Raw genomic sequence first — 19,742 nt, forward strand, 5'->3', positions numbered from 1 at the left:
CACAAAAGCCACACACTGTAAGCTGAGCAGGCATTGGGTGTTCCCATGACAATCTCATCTGAGTGGGAAATGTTTGCTAGTCCTGGCTTAGTTTTGATGATTACGTTCTTCACACTAGTCTTACTGGGAATCATTTAGACTCATAGACTTTAAGCTCAGAAGGGACCATCATGATCTTCTAGTCTGACCTCCTGCACAACGCAGGCCACAGAATCTCACCCACCCACTCCTGTAACAAACCCCTGACCTATGTCTGAGCTATTGAAGTCCTCAACTTGTGGTTTAAAGACTTCAAGGTGCAGAGAATCCTCCAGCAAGTGACCCGTGCCCCACGCTGCGGAGGAAGGCGAAAACCCCCCAGAGCCTCTGCCAATCTGCCCTGGAGGAAAATTCCTTCCCGACCCCAAATATGGCGATCAGCTAAACGCTGAGCATGTAGGCAAGACTCTAGTGCTAGCCTGAGAGTTAGTATAAGAATTCAGCAGGTTACCTGCCCTTTTTGCTGGTCCAAATGTAAGAATAAATGAAGGCGCTAAGAGACCTAGAAAGGAAAAAAAGAAGGCTCTTGTGGCAATGCACCGATAAGTTTTGAGAACAATATACATTTGGGCAAAGGAAGTGCTTAGCATCCACCAGTCACAGTAGTTCCTGGCGGCCCTGGGGCTGGCCACTGATCAGCGAGCGGCTGGTGGGAGGGCTTGGGAAACAGGGGGTGGAGTGGAGGTGGGAAGAGGTGGAGCGAGGGCAGGGCCTCAAGGCGGAGCAGGGGTGGAGCACCCACTGGGAAAAATAAAAGTCAGCACCTATGCATTCAGGGCAAATGTAATCCAGGCCAGCTCAAGGTTTTGAGGGGGGCAGTGATGTGCTAGGGATGCATGAGCATCTCTGTGGCTGACGATGGAGGATGGGAGAAGGTTAGTATGAAAGCTATGGCAATATCCTTGAAAAACCTTATTGAATTAAGATTACATGTCTTTGGAGCCTGTTGTATTAAATGCAAAGGTTACATATTATTGTGGGCCTGGACCATCCTTGGTCTTTTGGGACAATACAGGTGTCATGGATTTCCTGGGAAATCCACCCCAGTTACACAAAAACCCAGCCTTTGGAAGAGGGGACCATTATCTACTGATCACTTGTTCACTAGGCCAAGATCAAAGGCCCGAGCTGTATAAAAGAGAGACTGAACTATTCATTGTTGTTCTGGTTCTAAGCCAAGGCTGTTATGAACTTGTAACCACAGAAGAACCTCTTTGTGGGGTCTGAAGGACTAATTTCCTGCCAGAGCCTTTGTTGGAGTCAGGGGGTGATCTCTGCAGGGCCGGCTCCAGGCACCAGCTTAACAAGCAGGTGCTTGGGGCAGCCAAGGGAGAGGGGCGGCACCTGCGGCAATTCGGGGGTGGCAGGTCCCTCACTCCCTCTAGGAGCGAAGGACCTGCCGCTGAACTGCCGCCGCTGATCGCGGCTTTATTTTTTTTCCAATTGCCGCCACCAATCGCGATCGTGGCTTTTTTTTTTTTTTTTTTTTGCTTGGGGCGGCAGAAATGCTGGAGCTGGCCCTGGATCTCTGGTAAGCTTATTATCATAGAAGGGACCTCGAGAGGTCATCTAGTCCAGTCCCCTACACTCGAGGCAGGACTGAGTATTATCTAGACCATCCCTGACAAGTGTTTGTCTAACCTGCTCTTAAAAGCCTCCAATGATGGAGATTCCACAACCTCCCTAGGCAATTTATTCCAGTACTTAACCACACTGGGACCTTATTAGCATGTGTATAGGTTCTCTCTTTGTTTTAATATGCTTTCTCTGTAATGCTCTCACCTTAAGAATAAATATGGCTGCTTATAAAGAGCTGTGTGGTGACTTGTAACTGCTAGCAATCATGCTGTTCATAACCTCGGAAGAGAAAGCAAAGGGCAAGTATTGGCCTATTTAGGCAGTCTGGCTGCTTACTGGGGATATCACACAGTAGGCAGGGAACTGAGCAGCCTAGAAAAAATCCTGGTGAGGAGGGAGATGCGGATCTCTGCCCTACAAAGGTGATGGTTGAGGAGCCAGGAGCCTAGAGCAGTGCCCTTGAATGACCACAGAGAGGACATATAGATGCGGTTGCATGGAGTGGCGAGGGAGGATGGGCAGGGAAGTCCATCTGTAACCTTGGATTAATTATTTATTTAACTTCTCCTTGTCTCGGTTTCTCCATCTGAGAGATGGGGAAAATAACACCTAACTCACAGTCATATTGGGTCAGACCAGTGGTTCAGTATTCTGTCTTCTGACACTGGCCAATGCCAGGTGCTTTGGAGGGAATGAACAGAACAGGGCAATTTTGAGTGATCCATCCCGCCATCCAGTCCCAGCTTCTGGTAGCTGAAAGACACCCAGAGCCTGGTGTTATGTCCCTGACCATCCTGGCTAATAGCCATTGATAAGAACAGTCATACGTGTTGGTAAAGTGCTTGAATCAAAAGGACCAAGTATCACCACTTCACTCTTTATACTGCCAGGCACTCCTCACCCGATGAGCATCAAATCTGGCATGTTTGAAATCCACATGAGGAATTCCCATTGGTGTCAACAGCAGCTAAGTGCTGTTGCATTTACTGCCAGTTTAGAAACAGTGCTAGGTGAGGTTCATGTACCACTAATTGGCATGTTGGCAGCTATCTTAGTTCTGGCCATTGGGAGGCAGCATGAGAAATTGCGCTATACCTACTAAAGACACTGTTAAGAGCTGATGGTTGCACCCAGAAGCCATCATAGGCGGATACAAGCATAAGCTATGGGAATAGAACCCAGGGCCTGATGTTCTAAAATAGAGTCCTCTTCCCCATGAGCTAAAAGGACTGTGATAGTATTCAGAGTAACAGCCGTGTTAGTCTGTATCCGCAAAAAGAAGAACAGGAGTACTTGTGGCACCTTAGAGACTAACAAATTTAATAGTCTCTAAGGTGCCACAAGTACTCCTGTTCTTCTTTTTGTGATAGTATTAAGATTTATCGCCTCCACAGACTAGCCATCATAGAGCAATATGAACACAGACACACCAATGCTCCATTCAATCTTGATTCCACAGCTTCCCTGTAACCACGACAGAGTGTGGAAAAAATAATACTAGGACAGTAATAAGGAAATGGAAATTTGCTCACTGTAACATGATGGTGTGTGTTCATTACATCCAGCCGTTTTGTTTGTGCAGTTCATTTCCTTTCCTGGGGACTTTACCTCAATGCTGGCAGACAGTTCCTCCTAATCTACTCTCTCCACTCTCCATGTTTGCAGCGTGGCTCTGCCCTCCTGTGCTTTGGCTATATGTCATCTTCACCTTTGATTGGGGCTGGATTTACATCAAAGAAACACCCAACAGAAGGGGGGAAATTAAGCAGCCGCCCTGCCCTGGGTGTGGTGCAGCGAAGAGTTTGAGTATGTGTTTGGTTTGTAGTGTAGTTAGTGAAAAAGGCCTCTGGAAACCCGAAGCAGTGGTGAGCTCTGCTGCCAGGGCACTGAGGTAATTTGAGAAATGCTGTAATAGCCAGCACAGGACGATATGCTTCAAGAAAGCTGTGCGTCCTTCTCTTGACTAGCCCCATACAATGAAGCCAAGGCTTTTCAAGTGACCACTGATTTTGAGTGCCCAATTTGAGACACTTAAAGGGGGCCTGATTTCACAGGGCAGGTGCTCGGCCCCTCCTGCAAACCAGGCCCCTTTAAGGTCCCTCACGCTGGGCACCCAAAATCACTTACCACTTTTGCAAATCCTGACCACAAAGACTAGGGACACGATGCAGCCCTCACCTTGATGGATGTGCTAAGCGCTGTGAACAGAGATTTCATCAGATACCATAGACAGGCAGGCACGGGGTGAATCTACCACAAACAGAGGGCTTTAATTATCAAAGAGGGCTCTATGCATGTGATCAAAGGAAGGAAATCCACCCTGCCCAATGCAGTGTTCTCCCTCCCCACATCACTCAGCTCCACATGCAATTTGAAGGAGAGAGCTCTGCAGCTCTCCTCCGGCGCATTATGCCCAAGGCAGCATTCTCCCATGTGGGATCTAGAAGCCTGCTGGTACCTGAGAGCTGGGGATGGAGTTTGCTGAGAGAGGAAGAACTGGCCCAAACAGACAGGCTAGAGCAAGGATCTTTTCTGAGGGCCTGATTCAAAGCCCTGTGGAGTCAATAGGAGTCATTCCACTGACACCAGCGGGCTTTGGATCAGGCCCTAAAGGCTTTGGAGATCCAGGACGATGTGTGTGTGCTGCCAGCCAGCCAGCTAGCAGACAGCCAGACTTACCACCAACCCTGGCAGTGTTTCAGGTCATATTTTCACATGCATGACAGACTCTTGGACAATCTCTCAGACCTATTAGGCACAAACGGGCTTTTCATCAATGCCAGCCAGGCATGCTTTCTCTCCATCTCATTTTTTCCCCCATCCAAAACACTGTGGCTGGTGCAAGGAGGTTTCAGCTTTTTATTCCCCGTTCACGGTTGTCATCATCATCAATATAGCAGTAGACCTAAAGAGCCTGTTGTTCCAGGTGCCTTGCAAACAGTTGGTAGATAGTCCCAGCCTGGAAGAGCTTACAATCGAAAAGGAAAAACCAGAAGAAGGGCCAGGAAAGAGAGACAACATCTGAGCAAGTGTCTGAGTTGGTGATTGGCACACATCTTGTTAGTGGGCCGGAGCTCCGTGCCCCTCGGAGGGCAATGGGCTGAACTAGTGGAAGGTAAGGGGGCTGCACATCAGGATTTACCTCGTTACCGGATCCTACCACTTAGTTCTTACCCTCCTGAAGTCACCGTGTGCTGAGGGAAGGACTGTGGTGCCACACAAGGGGGATGCAAGATGGTGGGACAAGGACTCTGTGCTGAGTACCCAGCACCAGATGTCTGACTTTGTCTCCACTCAGAAATCCTCAGAAATGTACCACTCATCTTGAGAGAGAGAATGAGAGCGAGAGCACGTGCAAGCGAGGGAGATTGGCACAAGCGGCCTGGGGTTCTGAGAGCCCCTCACCTGTCTAGTAATGGCCTATATTTTTGCCTGGCAGCACAATTGTTTTTTTTTATTGTGTCCAGCTAATCAAACATCTAGGCCATTTATCAGTCAGGCCAGTGGAGGATCTGACTGAGCTAAGGAGGAGGCACATATATTCTAGCCTGTTGTAGCATCTTGGTCTGGGAGGGGTCACGGTTAGTCCACCAGAGAGAAGGAAAAGAAGGGGGTATGTCTCAAAGTTCAAGAGTACTTAGATCTGGGTCCATTTCTCACTTTAACTGGGCCTGCACCCAATAAACTTAGGGCTAGAGCCTCGTACCTAGATTAACAGATGCTACGGTGATTTATACCAGCTGAGGATGGGGCCCCTGATATCTTAGCATCTATTTCTGTCCTGTTATTCCAGTTGAAGTAGGACACGGGATGGACCTTTCCTTTCTCTACTTGGTAAGGCCACATTTTCCACTTTCTGAAAACCAGGCCACTTATTTGGTGCTGAAATATGGATTTGGGGGCCTAACTTCAGCCTTGGGCTTCAACTTGAGCAGTTTAACACGTGTTAAAGGCAAACTACCTTGTCTCCACGGGGCTATTAATACGTATTAGCACCTTCCAAAGGCTAGGGGAGACAAGCCAGTGAGAGTCCCGGAGCTGACGACTGAAATAGGGGGTAGGGCACTTTCTAAACTTGGGTGCGAGGGTGGTGAGAAACATTTCCCCTTAATGACAGCTGTATTTTCATTTTATTCACTGTCTGTCACCCTGACATGCTCTCCAGACCATAATTAAGTAATTAAAACTCAACACCTATGAATGCAGAGAAGTATTATACCTACTTTTCAGGTGAAAAAATTGAGGCACAGAGAGGTGAATGGCTTGTCAAAGGCCAAACACTGAACTGATGGCAGAACCCAGGAATCCCAACTCCATCCCCTACTCTAACCATTAGATTAAACTCCCTTCCAGAGCTAGGAATAGAACAGAGTGATTGTTTTGTTACAACTGCCTCAAATCGATCCAATACTAATCCCCTGAGCTAGCCGTTAAACCACTCTCCCACCTCTGAAAACAAGCAGCTAGGTAAAACTTCTTACCTGTTATGGGTACTAGCCTAATTTAAAATGTTGTCCCTAGGAGTAGGCCTTTGAATATGTCGTAGACAGGGAGGATGGTTCAGTGGTTAGGGCCCAAGCCTGAAACCTGGGTTCAAGTCCATGCTCTACCATCAACTTCTTCTGGGACCCGGGGCAAATCATTTAGTCTCTCTGTGCCTCCATTCCCCATCTGAAATGGAGACAGTAGCACTTCCCTACCTCATAGGTGTGTTGTGAGGATAAATACATTGAAGATTGTGAGGCGCTCAGCTACTGCAGAGACAGGGGCAGGATAAGAACCAAAGCTAAGGTGTGACAATGGTAAAGAATCACAGAAAGAGATACTTTCTTCTAACACTGAACAAGGATCTCCATTAGATCAAGGAAAACTATCATCCCTAAAACTACTCTGTCCCCCTCTTTCACTGCATACCTTCTTCCCTACGGCCATCCCCAGCCTCCCTTCCACCGGGCCTCCTGCTACCACTGGAGCTGTGTACATATCCTTGCAAGGTGGAAAACAAGCATTTTGAGAAAGGGCCCAAGACTCAATTATTCTGTTCCTGTGCTCAGGGCAGGGAGGGAGAGGTGGGGCACAAAGGCTTCAGGCCATATTCTGGGGTTGGACAGGGCCCTGCCGAGCCCCAATTGTAAATCAGAGCAGCCTCAGGGCTGCTCTTACTTATACTCTCCTTCCACGTGCTCCTGCAGGCCCTGGAAAGCAGAGACAGACATAGTGCAGTGCACCAGGGACATCAGTGCATCTGCACCACATGCTGGGAGCAAAGGCAGTACAGAGTCAGTGATACTCTCAGTGGACTGCTGCTGCCCATTTTAAGGCCCTTTTATGCTACTAGAGTGCCATAAAAGGCCTTGGCGTTGCCAAGGTGTCAGCCAAATGTCTCACTGTTGTGTGGAGGTTTGTAGGGACCATCACACATACAGCATCACGTCAGCTCAACATCTAGAAACAGACGACTGTGAGCAGGGAACAAAATAAGCGTTCTTGGCTTTTGCACATTTAAAACAGATCTCAATATTACTGTAGCACCAGGCAAGTGTGTAACAGTACAGATGCCATACAGAACAATGTGGGTGTCCGCTTTGCATATCGAGAGCTCTTTCCATCTAAGGATCTCAAAGTGCTCTACAAACATTCAGGTATTCAGCCTCAGTCCCCCATGATACAGGGAAGCGGTATTCCTATTTTACAGATGAGGAAACTGAGGCAGAGGGAGATCAAATGATATGCCCAAGATCATACAAAAATCCTGTGACAGAGATCAGAATCCAGGTCTCTGGACTCCCACGTTAACCATAACAGCGTCCATTTCCTATTACAAACTGCTGCTGTACCTTTGGAGAAAACAGATCACGGCTTTTTCTTGTACTAGATCTAACCCAGGACTAGAGCACAGGACATGCCACGTCAGATGAGACCATTTCTCCATCACGTCCAGCATCCTGTCTCCAAAAGTGACCAGTATCTGCTGCTTCAAAGGAATGTAATCTCCCCTTTACTCAACGTAATAATGAACCTAGTCAATCATATGATGCTGTACAGGGTATGAAAGAAGAGATCCTTCCTGACCCCAGCAGGTGATCATTTAATGTTCAGAAGCCTCAGATTTCATTGATTTGATGTTAGCATCCAAATTAGAGGTCAGAATGTTAGCCAGCATTTTTAACGATCCAATGAAACAACAACAGGCCTAGTGTGGGGGCTCCTTCCTCAGTCCTACTCTGTGCTTTCTCCTGAGAAAGGGGGCAGGGAATAACTGGACAGTTGAGCTTAATTTTCCTCAAAGGAGTCATTAAGTAATTGCCCAGCCTGGTGTAGTAACTGTTCCAGGGTATAATCAATCTGTATCACTCATGCAAATCTAATTGTGCATCATCATAAGGATAGAGTGTCCTGCTCAGCAGAGGCCCTCACACAGACCTGAAGGCAAAGCATGGCCCCTTGCGTTTACCCCCTTCATTGACTTCCACAGCATTGTGGTCTTGCATAATGTGTTCATCCCAAGACACATCCGTGAGGCTGATATACAGGACGCTGGGCAGCAGGATCGTAACCACTGAAAGAATTCTGGACTCTCCCCCGCCCAGCCTTCCTCCTCTCCACCCCGCTGTGTTGTTACCGTAGACAATGGACCCAGACCCGATTGAGATGCTAACGGCACCGCCGTGACCTGCGCTCTCCCAGCTGTTACCTTGGAAGCCGCCATCACAGCTGCCGTTGCTGCAACATTCAGTCCCCGCTTCCCAAAGTGCACCAGGGCATCGTAGCTCCGATCCTTCGCTTGGACGAGGCAGTCATCAATTTCCTGTCGCGCAAGACAAAAAAAGCACAAGAGGGAAGAGTTCAGACCTCCTGTCCTCTCTCTCAAGGGTCAGGCCATCATTCATGGAGGCGGGCATCTCCCTCCCTCCCACCAGCTGGAGAGATATTTACAGCCAGTACTTGAAAAGGAAAAGAGGACGGCAGGGGAGCAGTAGCTTCCACTGAAACCCCTGGGAGTTGCTTTTATCCTGTGAGTGGAGAATTGGGCCTACAAGGCTTAGTGGTTACTGGATAACAATGCTGCAGAACGCTCATAGCCACCAGGGCAGTGTCTGGGCTTGTGTGCTTTTCTACATTCAGTACAATGGTTATCGAAATAACCTTCAAAGACACAGGAGACTGGATGGTAACAGGCTGCGGGGCCTTCCCCTGCGAGGTCACGGGTTTGAATTTAGCCAGAGATAGCTGTGCCCGGGAGCTGTTAGAGTCCGATGGCTGTTTGCTGGCCTGAGTGACTGGGTTTGGTGGTTCCAGCCCGCTCCTTAATGGGTGGGAGCCCACATCTCAGCTCTCCCCATCCCACTTGTAGCCAGGCTAAGCAGAGGTGCTCAAGAGGGAGCAAGAATGGGGACTGAACTCCACTCTGCACCTTACAAATGGGCCCCTAGAACAAGACTGAGGCACATTGGCGATGCAGTCAGGGAAGAGTGTGCACTGCCGCTCTAAGGACACTGCCTGTTTATATAGCTACGCAGCAATCTTCCATCTCTTAGGCTGCTAGCATGGCACTATTTTCCCAACCGTAATTATTCTTTTCCTTATGTCTAAAATACAGATATGCCACATGATCAATGCCAATGTTCAGACAGTACGTTCAAAGGGACACGTGATGCCTTAGATCTGCCCAACATCATCCCGTTCCTGTCAACGGAAGTTCCCCAGGCACACCAATGGCAACACACGGCCCAGAATACCAGAGCTGGAGTTATGTCGTCATGTCTAGAAGTACTATGAATACAGCACCTATTATCCACGGATCTCAAAGCACATTACAAACATTAGTGGCATGTGCAACACAGGCAAGTGTTTGTTATACCAATTTTACAGACAGGTTAGGTGATTTGTCTCAAGATCACATGGCAACTCTTTAGCACAGCTTGGAACAGAAAACCAAGCAGGCCCCACTCCCACCCAGTCCCCACTCCCCTAACCTGGAGAAAGCAGTACTTCCAGAAATGACACCCCAGCTACATGCAGTGTAGTTGTGGCCGCGTTGGAGCCAGGATATTAGAGAGACAAGGCGAGTGAGGTAATATCTTTTATTGGATCAGCTTTTGTTGGTGAGAGACAAGCTTTCAGAGCTCTTCTTCAGGTCTGGGAAAGGTATTCTGAGAATCACAGATAAATGGAAGGTGGAACAGATTGGTTAGCATAAGTAGGTAGCACATATTGTAATTACAAAGTAATTACCACACACTAAGTAGAGTGGCCCATTAACTCCTCTGCAGTCATAGGACAAAAAGAAGGTTAGTGGGGGCAAGGCTACACGACAAAATTAAGTCAACCTACATCATGTCAATGTACAGCCACCGCAGTAAATGAATCGGCTTTACACATCCACACTACGCTCCTTGTGTCCACGGTGTGCACCCTGACCAGGAGCACTTGCACCCATGTAACTGTCAGTGTGGGGCATTGTGGGACAGTTTCTGAAAGGCAGCAACAGACGATGTAAGCAACGCAGAGTCTACACGGACATAGACTTAAGTGCTACGTTTCTCGCAGAGGTGGAATTATTAGTCAGTGTAGTGGGCAAGTTACATCACTGGGAGCTACATTTTATAGAATCATAGGACTGGAAGGGACCTCAAGAGGTCATCTAGTCCAGTCCCCTGCACTCATGGCAGGACTAAATATTATCTAGACCATCCCTGACAGGTGTTTGTCTAAACTGCTCTTAAAAATCCCCAATGATGGAGATTCCACAATCTCCCTAGGCAATTTATTCTAGTGCTTAACCACTCTAACAGTTAAGAAGTTTTTCCTAATGCCCAACCTAAACCTCCCTTGCTGCAATTTAAACCCATTGCTTCTTGTCCTATCCTCAGAGGTTAAGAAGAACAATTTTTCTCCCTCCTCCTTGTAACAACCTTTTATGTACTTGAAAACTGTTATATCCCCTCTCAATCTTCTCTTTTCCAGACTAAACAAACCAAAAATTTTTCAATCTTCCCCCATAGGTCATGTTTTCTAGGCCTTTAATCAATTTTGTTGCTCTTCTCTGGACTTTCTCCAATTTGTCCACATCTTTCCTGAAATGTGGGGCCCAGAACTGGACACAATACTCCAATTGAGGCCTAATCAGCGCAGAGTAGAGTGTAATAATTACTTCTTGTGTCTTGCTTACAACACTCCTGTTAATACATTCCAGAATGATGTTTGCTTTTTTTGCAAAAGTGTTACACTGTTGACTCATATTTAGGTTGTGGTCCACTTGTGGTCCAGATCCTTTTCAGCAGCTCTCCTGTGTATCTACTTTAGTGTAGATGTGTAGTGTAGAGTTAGTTTATGTCGACCTATCTCTGTAGTGTAGATCAGGCCTGAGTTATAGATTGAATTTATGGTTTATTACAACAGTCTGTAACCCAATAACCCCCTCTTTTTGTCCTATGACTGCAGAGGTGTTAACAGGCCACTCTACCTTGAGAGGTCCCTTTGAATATGTGCTACCTACTTATGCCAAACAATCTATTCCACCTTCCATTTAACTATGATGCTCAGAGTACCTTTCCCAGACCTGAAGAAGAGTTCTGTGAGGCTCAAAAACTTGTCTCTTTCACCAACAGAAGTTGGTCCAATAAACGATATTACCTCACCCACATTGTCACCCCAGCTACATTCAGTCAGCGTTTCCAACACTGTGAAGTTTGTCATGCAAGGAAGAACTATTTTCAGGTTGGTATTTTCAAGGAAAACAAAATACATGTATCCCATCCTCCTAGGTTCCCCGGTGCCCAGACGTAGTTAAGTTATTCTGAATGAGCTCAGCAGCTGCTGATACAAAAAAAACAAACCCAAAGAAGATCAAAGAACAAAAATAAATAAAAGAAAAAGCAGTGACTCATCTTCTTGAGATGAAAGCCGTGGATACAGCTGACATACGGTAAACACACTCATTCCACTGTTGGGAGCCATCCACTCAGTTAGGGCATGAACACCTGTAATTACCTTTTCTTTTGAAGACAGTGTTGGGTGTACAAATTTTCTATACAGGAGGCTGGAGCCTTTTGTGTATGGAGACAGCAACCAAGCTACAAAAGCTATTTTCAGTTCATAATAGAATGGAAACCTATGGGAAAACAAAGACGACATAGATTCTTGTTGACTGTTTCTCTGATGAGAATAGAAGCCCGAGGCAGTTAGCTATTGGCAGATTCATAGCTTAAGCTGGTTTCTGTCTACCTGAGTGTCCTAAGGATCTACCACCCACTTTCCCCCCACATTCACTCACACCCAGACTCTGGCTGAGCGCTATGCAAAGTTTTCCTGGCAGCCAGGTAGCAGCAACATTATTTCATAGGGACCCTTACAGCCAATTAAGTGACAAGGGGTGCTGTATGCACAAAGGGGCCATGGAGGCTTCCTTTGCAGTGTTCCCAGCCCTTAGAGGCCTGGGGTGCAGAGAGAACACTTCCTATCACACCCGCCAGCAAACCAGTCTCTACAGCTTTATTTATACACCTTTTGTCTCTCTCTGCCTTTCTGCAGTTCGATGGCACTTATCACGGAATCGAACCATCATTCCTTTCACATTATGCAGGCACTGTCATTGTCTGTGCTTGTACCGTGCGCAGCATAATGGGGCCCAATCCTCCCTGGGGATTTTTGGCACGACTGTAATATCCACAGAATAACAATTACTAATAAGAGATGTTCCCGTTATAACCACACATGTACTTCCCTTTTGTTTTGCTAGCAGCACCGTTTTCTGACCTGTTTTCTGCAGTTGGTTTACATGTCTCATTTCCCTCAATTAAGGGAATGTGTACACTGCAATCATGGGATGTGCGATTGCATCTTATCCAGACATACCCGAGCTAGCTTTAATCTTCACTGAGTGACGTCAGAGCAGCACGGGCTGTACAAGCCCACTTGGAACGGAACACAATTACTTGTGTGGCTAGCCTGTGCTGTAGCCTGCGCTGCTGCGTCTTCATCTCTGGAACCCAAGCTAGCTAGATGAAAGCTAGCTCAGGTCCATATATGAGCTGCAGTCACATCTCCTGGATCAGGCCCAAATGAGTTAAAAAGGACACACTGAAGTACCAACATAATTCCTCCTTATGGGCCAGATTCTGTGTGGTGGTGAGCTCCCTGAAACTCCCATTTGAAAGAGTGCTCCCTGCAGGTGATCGGCACCTTGTAGGTCTGGGCCCTTGGTGAGGTACATGCGTAAGCATTAAGGACTTTAAATCCTTTGATATCTCCGATTTCCATTGGCTTCAATGGGCGTTGGATCAGCTGTATAAACAGTGGTCAAAATGGTACCTATCTAAGTGGCCTAATCCAAAGCCCACAGGAGTTTTCCCCCTCACTTCAGTGCAAGTGGCCTGATTTGCAGAGATGCTGAGCACCCAAGCTTCAACACCCCACTTTAACAATGGCCTGTGTTCCTCCTCTTCTAAACCCCTGCACGAAAACAGACCGGGAGGAAACTGCAGGGTGCACAGGCTCGACCCCTTTGCAAACAAAGAATGTCACTTTCCTCTGTGCTCCCTATACACCCAAGCATCTATCCCGAAGGAAAAGGACAGAGCAGGAACAAGTAACACCCCCTGCTATTGGAACCCACTGCTGAGTGTGTGTTACAGACCTCTCTGTGCCCAGCCTGAATATCAATCTGCTACAGCCCTAGCTAGAAAACCCTGGCTCTCTAGCTTAAGCTTTAGCAGCTCATGCTTTTAGCTCTGGAGGTTCCCAGTTCCATTCCCAGTGTGTCGGCCAAGATGGCAGCTCCCTCAACTGGGGCTGCAACAGACTCCTATCCTCTGTGGAGCAGGCACAGAGAGGAACACGTAACACACTGGGTTACCCTAGAGATTAGAAAGTTTTAGACGGGAAAAAGAGTTAAAGGCGTTTGTCTTATTCCTGTTTGTATCTTCCTCCTCCTCCTTCCTCCCTCCATCTCCCCATCCCTTTCTCTCCCCTCTTTCCCTTTTCCCCTCACTCATGTTCCCCTTTCCTTTCTCACACATTCCATCCTTTCCATATGCCTGTCTCCATCCCAACACCTGCACCAGTGTCCACAGCAGAAGAGGGCTGCTGGCTCTGCCATCCTCTGTTGACAGTGACAGACCCTCATCAAACTCCAACTGCTTTCTCACAGGCCCCTGAGCAGTTCCCCCGACGTTAGCATTTTCCAACCCCTAAATCTGGCAGCGCTAAGAGAGGAAGTGCTGGTCCTCCAAGCAAAACACGCCATGCACCTGACATTTAACCCCTTGCACAGGAAATGACACAGCCTTATAATCCTCTCTCTGGAGCTCTGTTCCCTTATAAACCCTTCTGTTTTCCTCCCCATCTCATTACAAACGCCCCACCTCGGTCTGCTGCTCACCAGCAAAGAAAAAGATCTGTGAAAGTCTCGGCTGTTGTGAAGAGTGCAAATATGATCCAGTACATCATCCATTTGACCTGTGAAGAGAAATCAGATAGTTTATAATCATGCTGTTCGAGGAAGGCACAAATGTACAGTGATGGTATTTTACTCTTCTATGGTACAGCACCTTTCACCTGAGGATCTCAAAGCTCATCTCATCCACAACTGCCTGGTGATACTCTTATTGACCAAAAAACCTCAGAAACCTGTTGTGCAGGGACAGAGAATTTAAGGGTTTTGCCAGGTGTTACCCAGCAAGTTGTCGCACAGGTATATTCCACAACACAAATCAGAGTCATGCACAAGCCCATGTGAAGAAGGAATTTGTCCCTTAGGATCAATCTGACCAACAGACGAAGTACTGTAGTCAGACTCGCTGCTCGTATTCCACAAGGAGTTTCTGCTGTAGAATTGCTGTCCGACAGAGAATGATTTAGACACATAGTTGGATAACACTAGAACATACAGATGATGCTATATAACTTCCCCCTTCATCTGCAAATGCAAGTGCAACCCTGCTATCATGTTATCTTGTGCTGTAATCCCATCAGATCATGCCCAATAACCAGGGTTAGGTTAGGTCAATATACGGATCGGAGATCACCAAGTGACCTCTAAGTACTGCAGGAAGGAAAAGGTGCTTATGATTCAGTAGCTAGCACTGTTCCCTCTGAGTAAGTTCCAGCATACCCATATTTGCTGACAGGAGGAGCTGTGCTATTGAAGGTGTCCTCTCTCACATGACCTATGTAACCCACACCCACTCGGTGTGGTGCTCTCTACCCCTTTAGTGGTCGGGGCCATAGAAAGAGGTTGGTGAGCCTCCTGCAGCCAAGGCTCAGAGGTGGGTCTTTTAGCTTAGGCAGTAGAGGCTTGAAACGGATTCAGGGGTAACACTCGTTTTTCCTGGGCTGACAAGCCTACCAGCTAATGTACCGCCTGCAGCATAGACGGACACAACAGTCTTCTTAATTTCCCATCTTAAACCATACTGTAGTGGTGTTGCATTACATCCCAGAGGCGGCTGCATTTCAGTGGTGGTCAAGAAACGCATTCTCCACCCTCACAGTGATGCATTTGATACAGATTAATTTTTTTAAAAAAGTGTTAATTGAAAAACTGTAAGGCCGAAAGCTTCTTGGTTATTTGTTTGTTTATTTTGTTTTGGTTTTTTCTGGCAACCAAAAATCAAAATGTTTTGACCAGTTGGGCAAACATTCTTTGTTTCACTGAAAATTTTTGCCTGACTGGCTGAAATTTTTCAGTTGACAAAAACAAATCAAATGTTTTTCCAATAAAACATTGTTGAATAGTGACATTTCCCATGGATATTGTGAACAATTTTTTTTTTACCAACTCCCCTCAGTACATCTTAGCAACCTCACAGGGGTGCTACTAACTTTAATTAAGCAATATCTGTGAAGTACTTTAAGAGTCTTAGGTCTTGTCTACACTAAAAAGGTGTACTACGGTAACTCAACCAGAATAATTAAGCAATACCACTCCTGGCAGGCCTTGTCCACACTTGGTTTGCTAGTATAGATATGTCAGGAGGGCTACACTGGCTAATCCCAACCAATACCCTAGTGGAGATGCAATTTATGCCACCAATAATTCTTTCGCCAATATAGTTTACACCAGTTACCCAAACAGAATAAGCTATACTGGCAAAAGTTCCTTTTTATCCATATAACAACATCTGCACTAGGACTTTTGCTGGCACAGCTATATCAGTTTGGGAAGCGGGGGGCGATTTCCTCACACTCCTAACTAACATAGCAAGGCCGGCAAAACTTTTAAGTATAGACCAAGCCCTACTGTGGATAAAGTATATCAGAGTAAAGGTGCTTTATACTGGTATAACTATTCCCACATGGGAAAGGGAATAAGCTATACTGGTATAAGGTACCTTTATTGATATAATTGCATCCATCCAAGGTAGGGTTTCTAATTGCAGAAAACCCAACACTCTTGCCCCGCCTCCTGCCCGCCCCAAGGCCCCACCCCTGCCCCATCTCTTCTCTGAGGCCCCGCCCCTGCTCACCCCATCCCCCCTCCCTCCATCTCTCACTCTCCCCCACCCTCGCTCATTTTCTCCAGGCTGAGCCAGTGGGTTGGGGTGTGGGGGTGAGGGCTCCAGCTGGGGGTGCGGGATCTGGGGTATGGCCAGGGATGAGGGGCTTGAGGTTCAGGAGGGGGCTCCGGGCTGGGGCTGAGGGGTTCAGAGTGTGGGAGGGGGGCTCTGGGTTGGGGCAGGGGTTCAGAGTGTGGAGGGGGCTCCTGTCTGAGGCAGGGGGTTGGGGTGTGGGAGGGGATATGGGCTCTGGGGTGGGGGTGCGGGCTCTGGTGTGAAGCTGGGGATGATGGGTTCGGGGTGCAGGACTGGCCTCATGGCTAGGGCCACGGGGTTTGGAGTATGGGAGGGGGATCTGGGCTGGGGCAGAGGACTGGAGTGCGAGAGGGGGTGTGGGCTCTGGCTGGGGGTGCGGGCTCTGGGGTGGGTCCAGAGATGAGGGATTTGGGGTGCAGGAGGGGGCTCTGGACTGGGGAAGAGGTGTGGGAGGGGGTGTGGGATCCAGGAGGGAGTTCTGAGCTGGGGCAGGGGGTTCGGGTGCAGAAGGAGGCTTGGGATGCAGGCTCCGGGTGGTGCTGACCTCGGTTGGCTCCCAGGAAGTGGCAACATCTCCCTCTGGCTCCTAGGCAAAGGAGCAGCCAGTTGACTCCACACACTGCCCCCACCCACAGGTGCCGCTCCGGCAGCTCCCATTGGCCGTGGTTCCCGGCCAATGGGAGCTATGGAGCCGGTGCTTGGGACGGGGCAGCGCGTGGAGCCCCCATGGCTGCCCCTCTGCGTAGGAGCCAGAGAGACATGCCAGCCACTTCCAGGGACCTACACGGAGCTGGGCAGGGAGCCTGCCTTACCCCACTGCATTGCCAACCGGACTTTTAATGGCCTGGTCAGTGGTGCTGACCAGAGCTACTGGTAGTGTCAACCGGAGCTAGTGCCAGGGTCCCTTTTTGAACAGATGTTCAAGTCGAAAACCGGACACCTGGCAACCCTAACCCAAGGTCTTGTATTGGTATAACTATATTTGTTAAAGGAAAAGCACACCCCTAACTGACATAGTTATAACAAAACAACTTCCAAGCGCAGACCAGGCCTTTAGATGAAATGTGTTCTAGAAATGGAGAATATCATTGCTAGCTACTGCTGGGCGATGTTATTTGAACTGCCAGGACGTCAAAGGGGATTTATATAGCTGGAGTGGTGCAGCAGAGTCAGCTCTGCTAGTACATTTTGCCTCACATACCTGGCATGTCAGGCAGCCCTCATCTGGTTTACTTACAATGCTCACGACAAGTTAATGCTTTCAGATATAAAGAACTAATCTCACCAAGGGAAACGCTCGACTGGAAGAATCTCAAGAGCCTCTCCAAGTCACAGCTTGACACTGTGCTAAGGACACGTTAAGATAATCGTCAAAGCTGTCACCAAGACATGGAAATGGGCTTATCATCATTGAGCTGCTCAGATATTTGAAGAGTAAATACCTGAAGGCTCTTCAGTGTTCAGTACAGTTTAGATAGAAAACAAGATTGTGACAGGCAGTACAGACCCTTTGGGACACAGAAGGGGCCTTTGTGGGTCATGCTTCTCCCACATCCCACTTCCCCTAACAAAAGTTGGCAGTGTCAGGCCTGAGCCATGGGACACTAGGACCCAGAGGCATTCTTCTACGAAAAAGGCAGGACAGCTCCACCCATTTGCCAGCCATAAGTTTATATAAAGAAGAGGCCATTCTGCTATGGAGGCTGGCTGCTTCTTTGGAGAGAAAGGGTCTCTGCTTCCTGAAAAAAGCAACAGCGGGTCCTGTGGCACCTTTAAGACTAACAGAAGTATTGGGAGCATAAGCTTTCGTGGGTAAGAACCTCACTTCTTCAGATACAAGAAGTGAGGTTCTTACCCACGAAAGCTTATGCTCCCAATACTTCTGTTAGTCTTAAAGGTGCCACAGGACCCTCTGTTGCTTTTGATAGATTCAGACTAACATGGCTACCCCTCTGATACTTGCTTCCTGAAAGATATTCACAATCGTGTACTTTTGGTTTGCTAATTCCATTGCAAACCCTGTTTTGAGGGAGCAGCCAAAGGGCTTCTGAAGAGGCTTTATTTTGTTCTGCTCTCCTACAATAAATAAGCAAAACAAAACTGTATCTCAGGTATGGGCATCAAGCACCTTTTGAGATCAGCCATACAAGCACAATTATGCCACCATATGGAGGCATAAGCAATTTTTCAAAGGTCACAAGCAGAGCTAGGAACAGAATCCAGCTCTCCTAACTTTCAGTCTAGGGCCCTATGCACCAGCCTACACGGCAGACTTCCCCTAGCCCTGGTTTACAGACTCACCTGGAATCAGGTAGCAACTTTAAAATCTAATGATCAGAGACCATAAAACATAGCACAGGAGAAAAAAAAACGTTACTTACATATTCTTTAATATCCTTTGATTTTACAGCTTTGTAAGAATAATACGCAGGGTAAAGAGTGCCAAATATAATCCTGAAAGAAAAAAAAGAAATGGAGAAGCTTGATTTCCTGTCATAGGGAAATATTTTTTCCTTGTTAACTGCATTTCTTGCACCTGTAGAAAGTGTTAGTCGGTTCTGATCTAGGGCTACAATACACCATGCACTGCGTTCCTCTGTGGTCTACAGTATAGGGCTGATCCTGCCTCATTGACCTAAGTGACAATTTTTCCATTGATTTACATGGAGCAGGATTAGGGCCAAGGTTGTTTTCCCTCTTTTGTGACTGTCACTTTGAGGCTGCATTACATTTAATAGGCACCTCCCGATGAAAAGTATCAAAAAGAGTGACACATCAGCATTAAAACAAGTCAGAAAAACAAACCTCCAGGAAAAGGTAAATGTAATTTTAAAATAATCTACCATGACACAGCAAAGAAGGTTTATTAGTTGTTTTTAGAGATGGGACAAACTGGGAACCATTTATCTGAAATCCCCATCCTCCGCCCCACCCCCCCAAGGAAACTTAAGAGGGGAAGAGGGACAAAATGGCACTCAGATTACACCTGGTTTTGGTTTGACAATATTCGGGCCCAATCCTGCACTCAGATCAGGGCAGGAGGAATCCTGCATGGCCCTGTTGACTCCAACTCTAAAGCCCCTCAAGTTTTCGGTGTCTGAAAGAGACACTACCAGGTTCAAAATCATAGAGCTGTAAAAAAGAATCCTGAGGCTACTACTAGAACCTTGGAGTTTAAAAAGTGAGGGAATGTTTAAAAATCTCCTTTCCTCTTCACTATTTGTGCTGCTTGTTCTCTTTGATCATTTCTTTAAATGTAGACCCTGAAAATAGGCTAATCATTTCTACTTTCTTCTAGACAGGTTTTAGTCAATTTTCTCTGCGATTGCAGGATACTGAAATGTTTGGACTGAAAATTGAGCAGGGGAATGTTTATTGGCTTTAAAAAAAAATACACGTTTCCACTGGACTTTTTCTTAATTTCATGTAAAGATTTCCATTGTTCTCAGGGTTTATCAAAGCTCATTGTTTCAAAACCTAAACTTAGAGCCATATTAACCTGATATTATCCTTTCCATTTTGCCAGTTATGTTCCCCTGCCAAGGGACTTAATTACATTTATGGCCTATTCATGGATGATATATTAAAAAT

The 19,742-nt window shown here is 47.1% G+C and overlaps 1 protein-coding gene across 9 annotated transcripts in view; it reads right to left on the reverse strand.

The window, feature by feature from the left end:
* REEP1 (receptor accessory protein 1) overlaps positions 1 to 19,742 on the reverse strand; it is a 120,701-nt gene that overhangs the window by 44,227 nt on the left and 56,732 nt on the right. For 5 of the 9 annotated variants that reach the window (XR_010601634.1, XM_042855581.2, XM_005292438.5 and 2 more), the window contains exons 2-5: positions 18,533 to 18,605; positions 14,000 to 14,076; positions 11,611 to 11,731; positions 8,312 to 8,425 (exon numbers count right to left, since the gene is read on the reverse strand). Coding sequence is in view for 7 of the 9 variants with exons in the window: in XM_005292438.5 (XP_005292495.1) it covers positions 8,312 to 8,425; positions 11,611 to 11,731; positions 14,000 to 14,076; positions 18,533 to 18,605 (385 nt within the window). In the remaining 2 variants the exon portion in view is untranslated. The remainder of the gene's footprint in view (positions 1 to 8,311; positions 8,426 to 11,610; positions 11,732 to 13,999; positions 14,077 to 18,532; positions 18,606 to 19,742) is intronic. The other 4 variants (XR_010601635.1, XM_065597242.1, XM_024106474.3 and 1 more) reach the window with 1 other exon arrangement.

Source organism: Chrysemys picta, chromosome 5 (assembly GCF_011386835.1).
Source record: "Chrysemys picta bellii isolate R12L10 chromosome 5, ASM1138683v2, whole genome shotgun sequence".
In the NCBI taxonomy this organism is placed as follows: domain Eukaryota; kingdom Metazoa; phylum Chordata; order Testudines; family Emydidae; genus Chrysemys; species Chrysemys picta.